This window comes from Pimephales promelas, chromosome 17 (assembly GCF_988280905.1).
Source record: "Pimephales promelas chromosome 17, fPimPro1.hap1.1, whole genome shotgun sequence".
In the NCBI taxonomy this organism is placed as follows: domain Eukaryota; kingdom Metazoa; phylum Chordata; class Actinopteri; order Cypriniformes; family Leuciscidae; genus Pimephales; species Pimephales promelas.
The window spans coordinates 31374371-31387186 of NC_142785.1; the positions used below are offsets into that span (position 1 = coordinate 31374371).

Genomic DNA, 12816 nt, shown 5'->3' on the forward strand with positions numbered 1-12816 from the left:
TATTTAAAATTTTTTTTAAAGTCATACATAGCATTGTGAGGAAAAAAAAATAATTAAAATTTATGTCGTTATTCATTCTTCCTCTCTAGAGACCGGATCACTGAACTGAACTTATGGATTGGATCAGTCCGAGTCATTAATTAATCATTCAGACCAGTTCTGTAAACTGCATCATCGATTCATTGAAAACATTTCACAATAACAACCACCAAAACGATTTGCTTACAAATGTTGGTCACATTGAAGAAATCTCATAATGTGCAAATAAATCTAGTGCGAAAGATTTAAGGAAGTGATTGTAAAATTGAAAAAAAAATATATATAATAAATTAAAAAAAAAAGATATATGGATCTCTATTATAAAGTTTTTATGTAGTTTTGTGCCCATTTTTAATGAAACCACATCGATGTAAAACTAGGGTCTTTACAGTCTTCGCATGATCAATAGGATATTTGCTATAAGACTAGCAAATCGGGCAGTTTTATTTCTTGTTCAGAAGTAAGGAGACGTTGTCTTTTGCACTTTTCTTAACTTCAGCTCTATGTTGCTTGGCAGATTGTTATTAACCAGCACCTGTTTTATCTGAAACAAAAGACAGACAGGTCAAACTAGCTATCTATTAGAACAATATTTTGTATACATATTCATAAGCGTGTGACGTACTTGTTGTAAAACAATCTCAATGTTTCCACTCTGTGTTAGATCTAAAAATGAGGAAAGTTTCATTTGAAGTCCAATGACGTTGTCTAAAGGGAAACACACAGACAAAAACATAAAATACTCATATTTGTTGACATTAATTAATTAATTGTCAAGCATTCATTGTATGGGGTTATATGAAATGTATCAAAACAAAAACCAAACCCATCTGTTATCTATTTCTAGACTAGACTTCTTACTTTTGGAGGTGTTGTGTCCTCCACTGTCCACCCTGAAGGCCCATCGACCGGGAACATTGACATTACTGGAGTTCCTGAGGTTTGAGATGAAGCTCCCATTGATTGATCCAGGAATCACAAAGTAGTCAGTGTTTACGGCGTCATAACCAGCCTGAAAGTATTTTATATATTAATAGTATATACCGTACATGTGCTGTTATACAATAGTGAATAGTAATCTTCTCAACAGGGGCAGACTTAAGCAATTCCAGGGGGCCCAAACACACCAATTATGTGCCTTTTTACTTTGTAACACTTATTTAAAACACAAATGCCCCTCTCTATTCTCTTTCTATGGTATCTTAACATGGTGATTGAAATCTCAGTGCATTATTCTTAATAATTCTAGCAAACAATTTACTTTGTGCATTCAGTTTAACAGAATTAAATTAAAGAGTATTAGAATTACAGGGTCAGAGTCTCCTTCAATATACGTAGGTTTACATGCATTTCTCATAATATAAATTGCTACATCCCCTTTTTTTCAGTGTCTGAAATGGTTTGATGAAGGATATGTCTTTTTAAACCCTTCCTTTCTGAGACTCTACTCTGTTCTGATTGGTCAGATGGCCCAGTCTGTTGTGATTGGCCGGCCACTTACAGCTCGTGTTGAAAACAAAATTCTATTACCATATCTAAATTTCAGCTTTTTTTTTTTTTAATTTAAAGGGGTGGTAAAGTATGATTTCACTTTTCTAACTTTAGTTAGTGTGTTGCTGTTTGATTATAAACAACAGTATCAAAGCTACAACGATCAAAGTTCGAAACAAAGGAGGATATTTGCTTTTAAAGAAAAGGACTACAACAAATGGCTGGGACTACACAAGCTTCCTCCTGGGTTAGTGACATAAGCAACCCTAAAATGTACATAAACCACGCCCCCGGGAACACCCAACCCATGTTGAGAAGAGGAAGAGTGGTTGTATAAGAGTATATTTGTGAGTCAGCTCAAACTTTAGCATCCATCTTTTCACATGCAATAGAAAGTCACTCTGTGTGTATCTCACAACAGTTCCTATATGAGCAATTTATAGACATGACAGAATATCCTAATTGAAGATAGTTCATCAGTTAAATCAGAATAAATTCTCCCTCCTCTTATCCATGCTAGGCTGCATGGATGCCTAACCCTAACCCAGAACGGAACCATACCGCCAATCCAAACCGTAAGCTAATTGTCAATCGTATTTGAAAATAGTGGTCCTGACCGACAATAACGTTTTACTGAATAATTAAGCAAATATAATTTCTTGATTTTTCTTTGTAAAGAAACCTCATTGCTTAACTGGCTACTCTCTGCTGTCTCAGACGACTACATGTTTTCCTGTTGGCCACCGAAACTTCAGTTGGTTGCAATTCGCAACCTCACCACTAGATGTCATTAAAATGTACACACTGCACCTTTATGTCTGCCCCTGCTTCTGAAAACAGAAAACAAGTTTGTTTTACCTCCACTGGATGTCCTGTTACAGCAATGTCACCATAATTCATCAGAATAAATGAAAAATGTGTGCCTGAAATTAAAACAACTTGAAACGATGTTTCCTGAAAAAGGAGAAAAAATATAATTGGTTATGGGCATTAACGACTGAATAGATTGTTTGCTTGTTTGTTATTTTCTCTTTCACTGTCTTTGTCTACTACTTGGTGCAATAAAGTATTGTGAAATTAAATTAAATAATGAATTGAAAGAGACAACAGTCATAATTCAGAACGTACTGTGGTAGTGATGGGATAGTAAGAGACTTTATTCCATGTTGCAACAAAGACCCAAGAAGCGCTGAAGGCCAGATTTGGGAAATGATTGTTTATATCCTGAGTGGCCCGTGTGAGAACACTTCCATTAGTGTACTGATGATATGAAACCACACCTCTCACACGGTTGTCAAGGTCGGTCCAGAGACCAGCGATTATATCTTGGCCGCCATTGTTAGGAAAGGAGTAGGGATCATATTGGCGTGAAGGCTGGTTAAATGTGAGGTGTCCATTATTATTAACCTGAAACATGAGATATACTGTCAAAATCACAGCCACAGGATCACAGAAGAGTTTATAAATCATCCACCACTCACTTTGAATTATATGAAATCAAATGCTTACATAAATCTGCTGGTATGTGCGGCCAAAGAACAGAAATGGACTCAACAGTGGAATAACTGAGGAGCTTCCGTCATCCTCAGCAGGGTTTATTGTGTCTCCTGATGATGAGCCGAATGGGTAGAATATTCCTGGTGCTGCCAAGAGAAAGCACGGAAAACCTTTCTGTTCACTGATGTTAACATTTCACACTGATTTACGGGGCTCATATTTGAATCTGGACTGGTTACAATTATTAGCATGACGATAATGCCCTCTGGTGGAGGACTCATGTAGATGGGACAGTAAAAGATTTAACCACTAAATGAATCTCTATATGGTCTTGAACAAATAAAGTGCAATGCTAAGTAACTGTGTATTTAATAAATATAAATGTAATACAAAATATAAAACAAACCCTCCACTAATTTTGGCACCTTGGTAAATATAAGCAAATTGACAGAGGAGTGAGATTTGCTTATATATTTTTGATGATGGAAGCACCATATATATACTGTATATGTGTGTCTGTGAAGGAAACTTCTGTTGTATTTGACAAAACACATGGATTAATCAGTGAACATTAATGTGCAGTAAAATCAAACGGTTTTTAAATATTCACTGATTTTATGGAATTACAAATTAGCTTTCTTCAGCAAAACAATATGGTCGGTGGTCATGTGACTTTGCATGAACCACAAATTTGTCATTTGATTTAAAGCAAAGAGTTTAAATTACACTGACAAAATGTCAACGACAAAATGTTTCCAGTCAACCAATGTTTAGAAATTAACATTTCTTTAGAGTAAATAGAGGGTATATGCACTTGTTGGATAGGTCATTTTGAATTACATACACACTGAACAAAATTATAAACGCAACACTTTTGTTTTTGCCCCCATTTTTTCATGAGCTGACTTTTTCTATATACAAAAAAAGGCCTATTTCTCTCAAATATTTCAAATATTTTTTCACAAATCTGTCTAAATTTTTGTTAGTCAGCACTTCTCTTTGGCTGAACACAATTAAAGGATTTTTGGGGAGTTGTGGGTCCATTACATACGCTTGCCTATACCATAACCCAGTGTTGTAGTCGAGACCACCTCACTCGAGTCCGAGTCGAGACCAGAGAGAGTCGAGTCCGAGTCAAGACCGAGTCCATAGAGAGTCGAGTCTGAGTCGAGTCCGAGACCAGAGACAGTCGAGTCCGAGTCGAGACCGAGACCAGTGAGGGTTGATTGCCTAATTTACTTTTATTTACTTAGAGAAATCCTTTTTTATACTGAATTTACTTAGAGTTTAAAAAATATGATCAGTTTAGGGTAAAAAGGCCACATAGTAGGTGGTGTTAAAAGTAATTTTATTACAATTTGTCATGCGCAATTGTGCGCTAAAAAATCACCAATCACTGGGCGTGTCAATCAATTTAAAGAAATATTTTATTAACATACATTAATAATCATGAAAAATATTTTGAATTGAACTCGAGTGGACTCGGGAATAAGTCCGAGTCCTAAAAAAAAAAAAATGTTCGAGTACGAGTCAATTCCGAGTCCAAATGCACACGAGTCCATGACAAGACCAAGACCATTAAAATATGGCCTCGAGACCGAGTCCGAGACGAGTCCGAGTCTCGAGTACTACAACACTGCCATAACCCCACCGCCACCATGGGCCACTCGATCCACAACATTGACATCAGAAAACCGCTCACCTACTACACGACACCATACACACAGCCTGCCAAAGGAGAAAACCTCTCCAAAGTGTCAGACGCGAAAGTATTTACCCACTCAAGTCGGTTACGGCAACGAATTGCAGTCAGGTCGAGACCTCGATGAGGACGATAAGCATGCAGATGAGCTTCCCTGAGACGGTTTAAGATGCTAGATGTGGCGGTCTGTGGTGCTGTGTGATAAAACTGCACATTTTAGAGTGGCCAGCCTAAGGAAAACCTGTGCAATAATCATGCTGTCTAATAAGCATCTTGATATGTGGATGGATTAGACAGATTTGTGAACAATATTTGAGAGAAATAGGCCTTTTGTGTACATAGAAAAAGTCTTAGATCTTTGAGTTCAGCTCATGAAAAATGGGGGCAAAAACAAAAGTATTGCGTTTATAATTTTGCTCAGTTTAGATTATAATATATATTTAACATATTTGTGTAGATGTTTAGTTGTACATTATGGTCTGAACAGGGACTAGTTTCTATTGCATCTGCAAATTCGGGACTGTTTTATCTGCAGTCTTTGCCTACAGACAGATACACACCGCTACTGAATTTTAGATTTTCATGTGAAATTATGTAGTCAGTAGAAGGCATTGAATACTACATTACCTGCCAAAGTTGTGTTTGGAGTGAAAGTAGCATTATTTATGCTACTATTCCTAACATCTGTAAAAACATTTAATGCATAATGATTAATAAACAGATAGAAATATTAATAATTACATATATATATACTAAAGTCACATTCATGTATTTAGACAGATGGACTAATAAACCCACAGATGCCATATACTGTATGAATAATACTCAAACACAAATATATTTACCTGCACAATATGTCAAATAGCAGGCAATTGGCTGCACCAACTCATATACATAGAAATTGCCAGGACAGGCTTTCACTTTAATGGGATTGGATCGGAAAAAGCAGCAGTTATTCAACCAGTTTCCGCAGACAGGTCGAGTGACCACCCCATCCTCAACAGTTGGATGTCCTCCGTCCAGCCACAGTGGAGCGTGAGTGCCACAGCTTCGCTCATCAACACATGTGTCTGGCATCTGAACGCTCTGACCCTGAATGAAGAGACGGTACCAGCCGTGCCAGTTGACATCAGTGTCACACAATACTTTAGAGGTAAGTTCATTGAAAAAAGATAATTGTAATTGATTGCTGGTGGATCTCCATTCATCGTTTAGCACAGTGTAATTATAGCAGGGGTCTGTGAAAACATAAAAAAGTAAATTAGAAAATTGTATTATTGAAATTTTTATTCACATTAAACACTTGTGGCATGGAGGATCTACCGCCAGCAGTCGATTTTGATATTATAGGTATTATCAACTAGCCAGAATTTTTAGACCAGAATAGACGTGAAGGACTATAATTTGTAAAGAGCTCTCTCAATTACTGGGGAACCAATAAGTGCTTTGTAAGTAATTAGCAATATTTTAAACAGCATACAATGTTTAATAGGGAGCCAATGCAGAGTTGATAGAACCGGGCTAATATGGTAATAATTCCTGTTTCTAGTAAGAACTCTAGCTGCTGTGTTTGGGACCAGCTGTATGCTTATGTATTAAGCGTGCGGGGCAACCACCCATAAGAGCATTACAATAATCTAGCTTTTATGTCATGAACGCATTAATTCTGAACTGTCGATCTGCTCTGGCCTCCTCATTTATCGGCAAATGGATTATTTTGTCTGCACTCTTTAATATAAGTAAGCTCACGACCTGGTAGGATTGCTGTGGTGGTTTCTGAAAGAAGGAAAACAAATATTAACACGATAAAAAACAAATCATGAGTCAGAACAACCTGACTCAAACCAGGAATGCCGTTTGTTTCTTTCTTGATAAACTGGTTTCTCGAGTTCATTTTGAGTTTGTTCAATTGACACCATTTGGCAAAACAGTACCGGACAGTTTTTTTTTTTTTTTTTTTTTTTTTTTTTTGGTGCAGGTATTGTAATGCTTTTTGTATATGAAGAGTGCCATTTGAAATTTTCTTCTAGAATGATAATTTTTATCAAGCTTGTATATTTAAGTTCAGTGATTTCACTTAAATGGCAATGATAATTACCTATTAATTGCCATTTAAGTGAAATTACTGAACTTAAATATACAAGTTTGATAAAAATCATCATTAAAGAAGAAAATTTCAAATGGCATTTAGAGGCTTTTGCATCTGAACTCTTCATATATATATATATATATATATTACAGTCCTCTTTGACATGTACATACTATGTACTTAGTAATTTCAATAACTGGGTAGTAACTATAACCCTGAACCTAACCTAATGTTGTTACCTTAAATTGCCCAGTAGCTACTTTCCTATAAAAGTGCATGGACAGTAAGATAAAGTGAAACCAACACTTCTGTAAAGTATATAAAAATGATCATCCATCACTCACAACACTGTTCAACTTTTGACGTTTTTAGAAAAACTGTTTATGGGTATTCTAGAAAGGATTCTCAATAGCAACTTGTTTGTATTCCTTTAAAAGAGCAACCCTACACCTGTGTTGTTTTATTTACTTTGTTTTTATGATTCAATTTAATACTTTTTTATAACCATTAGTCATTTATGTAGTTATCATTTGATTTATTATTTAACCCTTTTATTCATATTACTTGATTTACATCATTTATCAATAGTTCCCATTTTTTGTTTTTAAATCTCATTATATTTATTTCCGTGCTCTTGCAATGCTATTGTTGTTTAATCGTATGACTGTGAGGTTTTACGGGATGTTTGTCTTCATGAGTAAGAGTAAGATCACAGGATAATTTTCTCTCGTTTGTGCTTTGGTAATAACACTTATTTGGATTTACTGGTTAGATAAAGTCTGAGCATTGAGACACCGACATTCAGATGAAGTCTGAGCATTGAAACATAACGCAACAAAGATTATAATGCATAACACATCTCCTGCGTCTGCTCTTCCTTGGTTTTCTCAGTCAAAATCTCAGGCTAATAGAAGACTGATTTCTTGGCAGCGATTCAGTGTCCGGGGTCAGATTTAATCTCTAATATTTTTGACGTGGAAATCCATCCGTTCTAACAAATTAAAAGGTCTATATTTACCTATAGCCGGTGTTGTTGTTCCAGTTGTTGTTGTGTCGGTTGTTGTTTGAGTTGTTGTTTGAGTTGGTTGTGCAGTTGTTGCTACAGTTGTTGCTACAGTTGTTGTTTGAGTTGGTTGTGCAGTTGTTGCAACAGTTGTTGTGTCAGTTGTTGTTTGAGTTGGTTGTGCAGTTGTTGTTTGAGTTGGTTGTGCAGTTGTTGTTGTGTCAGTTGTTGTTTCAGTTGTTGTTTGAGTTGGGTGTGCAGTTGTTGCTACAGTTGTTGTCGTCTCAGTTGTTGTTTGAGTTGTTTGTGCAGTTGTTGTTTCAGTTGTTGCTGTGTCAGTTGATGTTTCATTTCGTTGTGCAGTTGTTGTTTGTGCCCTGGCTGTTAAAGAGAAAGAAATTATTAAATTCTTATTCATTTTTTTAAATTTACAGTATATAGTCTTTGCCACATTAAGACTGATATTCAGACAGAAACTAAACCTTACTCAATGCCAGGACTGATATGAACACCAGCAGAAGCTGTGAAACCAGAAATAATCTCATGATGAAGTCGGAGTTAAAACGAGTATGTAGGAGTCCTTCTTCTGTAATCAGAGGGAGATTTATTATTTTCATTATACCGAAGTTAATCTTGAATAAATGTAACTGATGATAACTTTGAGAAATTAAATATTTTACATTTTGAAATATGATTGTAGGAGGTAATTTTTGTTGCGATTGAAAAAAAATCCAATACTCTAATAAAGGTCCATTTTATATTAGGCATCTTAATCAAATAAATAGAAATATTTGACTTACTGTTCTTCTAAGCTGTTCTTGCACCTGCTGTGGGTAAGAAGGAAGTTTGACTGATTTTTACCAGCACTGTGTACAAAGAAAATAAATGTCCTGTCATGGAAACATTTTTTTTGGATTTGTTTTGGAAAACAGCCAACAATTCTTAGACCGATCAAATTCCTTCAAAATAATAATAAATAAGGCCTGTATTCCCATGCACAATGGTATCACCACAGTACAGTGGTTTATTATGGTTTACACATCAAGTGTCTATCACACTTTTACGGATATGAGGAATGCAGAAATTAGTGATCAGGGGTTCAAGGGGCACAAATCAGAATTTATACCCGTTAAGCTTGAAGTTTGTTAACTCGTAACTTACCTTCTATCTGAAGTTATCAGCTTATACTCACTGTACAGGTACAGGTATTTGTGTTGTTGGTGATTTTGAAACCCACCGCCTCCTCAATGAGCTCCTGAAGAGTAATAGTGACATTTGAAACCGAAAAATCTCGGGCCAGCAGCATGTGTCAAATTTCTATCTTAAAGGAGAACTCCGGCGCAAAATGAACCTTTGGTCTAATAAAACATCAGTACCTAGTCAATAGTTCTCTGAGATTTGTTTTCATGATAATCGAATGTAAAGAGTTTTATCTCTAAAAACTGTTTAGCGTATAATGCTAGTACTGGGGGCATTTACTAAGTAAAAAGAAGGGACGTTGTTTTGTCAAGCGCTGTCATGACGACACCACAGGAGTTTTTTCTCTAAATGGGAGCGGCTGACGCTCATAATTTATATTAAAGGTATCGATTATCGTTTAATTACATAACTCTTGGCGCAGATTAAGACATAACTGTCACTATAAGTTTCTCAGAATACAATAGTGGTCAAATACTGAAACTTGAATCTTAGATTTTTTTAATTATGTATAGTTTGTCAAGGTAATAATATTAAATCTGATAGTAACTTTGAACTATTTAAACAAAAAAAACGCCTCAGTGCATCCACGCTCTGGTGAAGCTTAGTTAAAGGGGTCATATAATGCCATTTTGTACAAGATAATATGATTATTTAGGGTCTAAATTAAAAGTTTGTAATATACTTAAATTAAAAATTCTCATTAGTTTTATAAGAAAACACTTATTTTACCTGGTCAAAAACAGCTCTGTTTTCAGCACACCGTTTCAGAGCATATGCCTTTAAATGATAATGAGCTCTGCTCACCCCGCCCCTCTGTTCTGTGCGTACACCGTTTGTAACACAATAACCATAGCGCGATGTTCATTATAAACGTGGGATTATTAATTATATTGAGAAGAACGTCAGACTAGTACATAGAAAACATGCCGTAATATACCCTGAGTGTAAACCCGACGGATTCATCGACATCGTGAAGCGTGCAAGCGATTTGCAAAGATTCATATAAAGGTTAATAAAACGTTACACTCACTTCAGTTCTTATGGATGTTCAGCAGGAACACGAATAGTACCGATCCTTTAAAGTCCCTCTAAAGTCAAAATTAAGTATGTGTTCTGAGTTTGTCACACCACAGAAAAATGTGTTATTAGCCACCCAGCCAAATTTGAATGATAAAAAAAAGCCGGCAAGTACATAAAATAATAGGGCTGAGTATTGAGACAAATTTCACAATTCGATTCAATTTCGATTCACAAGCTTGCAATTCGATTCAATTTCGATTCGATTCAATATCGATTATTTTGGATATCAGTTACAATAAATGGCTATTTTTCTCAAGGAAATCAAATCTCTCAACTAATGCTGTAAACTATGGGAGTCTAGTTGTAGCCTACAAGGCTTCATTAGCCTAATATGAAGGTAATAATGAACTGTTTTTTAGCTATACAAACACTTAAATTACTCTTTTATTTATTTTTATAATAAGAAGATTATATGAAATATAAACATTTAAATGGTGGCTGTCATAAAAACTTGCCATATTCAAATATGCATTAAATATTGAAGAACATTAAGATTATAATGCATATGTAATATGGTGTATTTATATTTAGCAAAATGCTTAAGTTATTTTTTTCTAGCTGACTAACGAGTTTATGTGGGTTTTCTGAGGTAAATATGATGATACATTGATTACAAGCTGTTTAACTGACGTCTTTCCACGGTTGAAACACTGATTGAGCGAATCAATGTGACATGATACGGATTTCGATAAGTTGTACTCTATCTTTTAACACACTTTCAGATGTTCACTCATGTTTATTTGGCGCTGTAACTGGTATTATTAAGCCGGAAGAGAGATCAGCACTGCTGCTTCTCTTGAGCTGCGCCACAGTGATCTCACGCCACAGCGCCTAAACGCTATTTATGTTTTTGAATTTCTAAAGAAAATGGATGTAATTTGAAAATTGAGACTTTGTTTCATATCAATAGTAACAAAGGACAAAGATTATTGCGATTTTTTGGACGCGCGCAGCCGCGATACAATGTCCCATTCATTCAAATGAAACAGGATGACTAATCGATTCTTGAGATTTAAGAATCGATATCGGTTCGTAAAAATGAGAATCGATTAATATCGAGAAATCGATATTTATTACCCAGCCCTATAAAATAAGCTATCAAAATCTTGAAAAAATGAGCAGTTATCTCTGTTCTCAAACGCTGGGGGCGTGTCCGCTGGCTGCGCTGAAACCACGCCCACTGGCGGGAAACGGTGATATTAGGTGAAACTGCTTTCGGGATGGGAGGATGAACACTGAGGCAGGGAGGAGATAGTCGTTTCGGCCCTATTCAGTGAATCCCAGTTGTCTCTGAGGAAAGTTTATAAAACTATCCAGTGTAAAATGATCAGGCGGGTGTTAGCGGTGATCCTCAGCTCTTCATCAAGGTTGGCTCTCTAAAAACCTCTTCTTGATGTGATCGTTTTTAGGGAATTTAAATGAAGATACCGATCTGTTTTGTACATGATCGCATCCAGGTAGTAGCCCATGCATTCCTGTGTTGAAGGCATAAAACTGTAGGCTCAGCTGTAGTTGAACTGACAGTCACTCGCGATTGAGCGGTGAATGCGAATGTGCGCGGGGAGTGTTATTGTGTGTTAGGGGAGAGATCAGACTCATCAAATCAAATATGGGCGTGTCCAGGGGCTCATGGGCTCCAGGGCATCATCATTGTGCCCTGTTTTAGCCCGCCCAAACAATCCGTAAAATTGCAATGGTGAAAAAAAGTTTAACGATCAAACTCCACCTTTCAGTACTTCACAGTTCACAGTCTTTTAATATGTTTTAGCAATACATATGTAACATTTATAATGTGTTTAGAACTTTTTTGTAGAATTGCCTTTACAGGGACTTTAATTCAGGAGCAGCTTCTTTACAAAACCAGCTTTCCTCATTTATTAAGCAGTCTGGTGAGAAATGATTCGCGCAAACATGAAACCATTGACGTTGCTCGTGGGGAATATTCCCTTCGAAAATAAAACTCAGCCACTGCGTCTTCAGCGGTTCGGATTTAGGAACATTAAAATGACTGCTGTGTTCCTTATTGCACCCAAGAACAGAACAACACAATCGCTTAGACACCATTCTGCTCATAGACAGTGCTCCAGCATATCAACAATGACCTAGCCAGGAGGTCTGTGTTTAAACGCTGCTGTCAATCAACAATCGTGGGAGGGGTGTCCGACCGTGTGATGTCACAAACAATGGTCAGACGGGAAAACATATAAAGAGAGAAAGGGGAAAAAAAATAAAAAATAAAAATAAAATAAAAACACGGGATGGATTTTTATCATTTTATGATCGTTGTGTACAGGAACTGCCAACACACATTTTGGTACAATCAACTTGTAAAAGTGCATGTATCATTATATAAACAGGTTAAACAATGATGGATTCCATTTACTTTTGTCGGTTTCAAATTTGTCCATTTATATATTTACTATATTATAAACTATATCATATTTTACTATATTACATAAGTTCTAAACTATATTCTCAAATTAGAATGTATTGAAATAAAAATAATGACGGTAAATTAAAGAGAGAGATTTGACTTACCTCTGATTTGATTTGACTGCTTCTACCTGATGTGGATTAGCAGGAAGTTGACTGATTTTATATGTTTGGGCACGTGCTTAAGAGGAAAATCAGGAATGAAAAAACAAAAAAACAAAAACACGCTGTCATACACTGCAGATATAATGTGACATTTAGATATTAGATTTACAAGTCAAG

General features: G+C 36.0%; 1 protein-coding gene across 1 annotated transcript in view; it reads right to left on the reverse strand.

Moving 5' to 3' along the window:
- Positions 1 to 12802, reverse strand: part of LOC120462809 (uncharacterized) — a 34573-nt gene extending 21771 nt beyond the window's left edge. Inside the window, exons 1-14 of the mRNA XM_089121920.1 lie at positions 12640 to 12802; positions 10052 to 10109; positions 8983 to 9076; positions 8622 to 8687; positions 8309 to 8407; positions 7837 to 8202; positions 5575 to 5967; positions 5357 to 5413; positions 3040 to 3173; positions 2659 to 2937; positions 2389 to 2484; positions 901 to 1051; positions 665 to 747; positions 500 to 583 (exon numbers count right to left, since the gene is read on the reverse strand). Of these exons, the coding sequence (XP_088978046.1) occupies positions 500 to 583; positions 665 to 747; positions 901 to 1051; positions 2389 to 2484; positions 2659 to 2937; positions 3040 to 3173; positions 5357 to 5413; positions 5575 to 5967; positions 7837 to 8202; positions 8309 to 8366 (1701 nt within the window). The 5' untranslated portion in view covers positions 8367 to 8407; positions 8622 to 8687; positions 8983 to 9076; positions 10052 to 10109; positions 12640 to 12802. The remainder of the gene's footprint in view (positions 1 to 499; positions 584 to 664; positions 748 to 900; positions 1052 to 2388; positions 2485 to 2658; positions 2938 to 3039; positions 3174 to 5356; positions 5414 to 5574; positions 5968 to 7836; positions 8203 to 8308; positions 8408 to 8621; positions 8688 to 8982; positions 9077 to 10051; positions 10110 to 12639) is intronic.
- Positions 12803 to 12816: the final 14 nt, after the last annotated feature.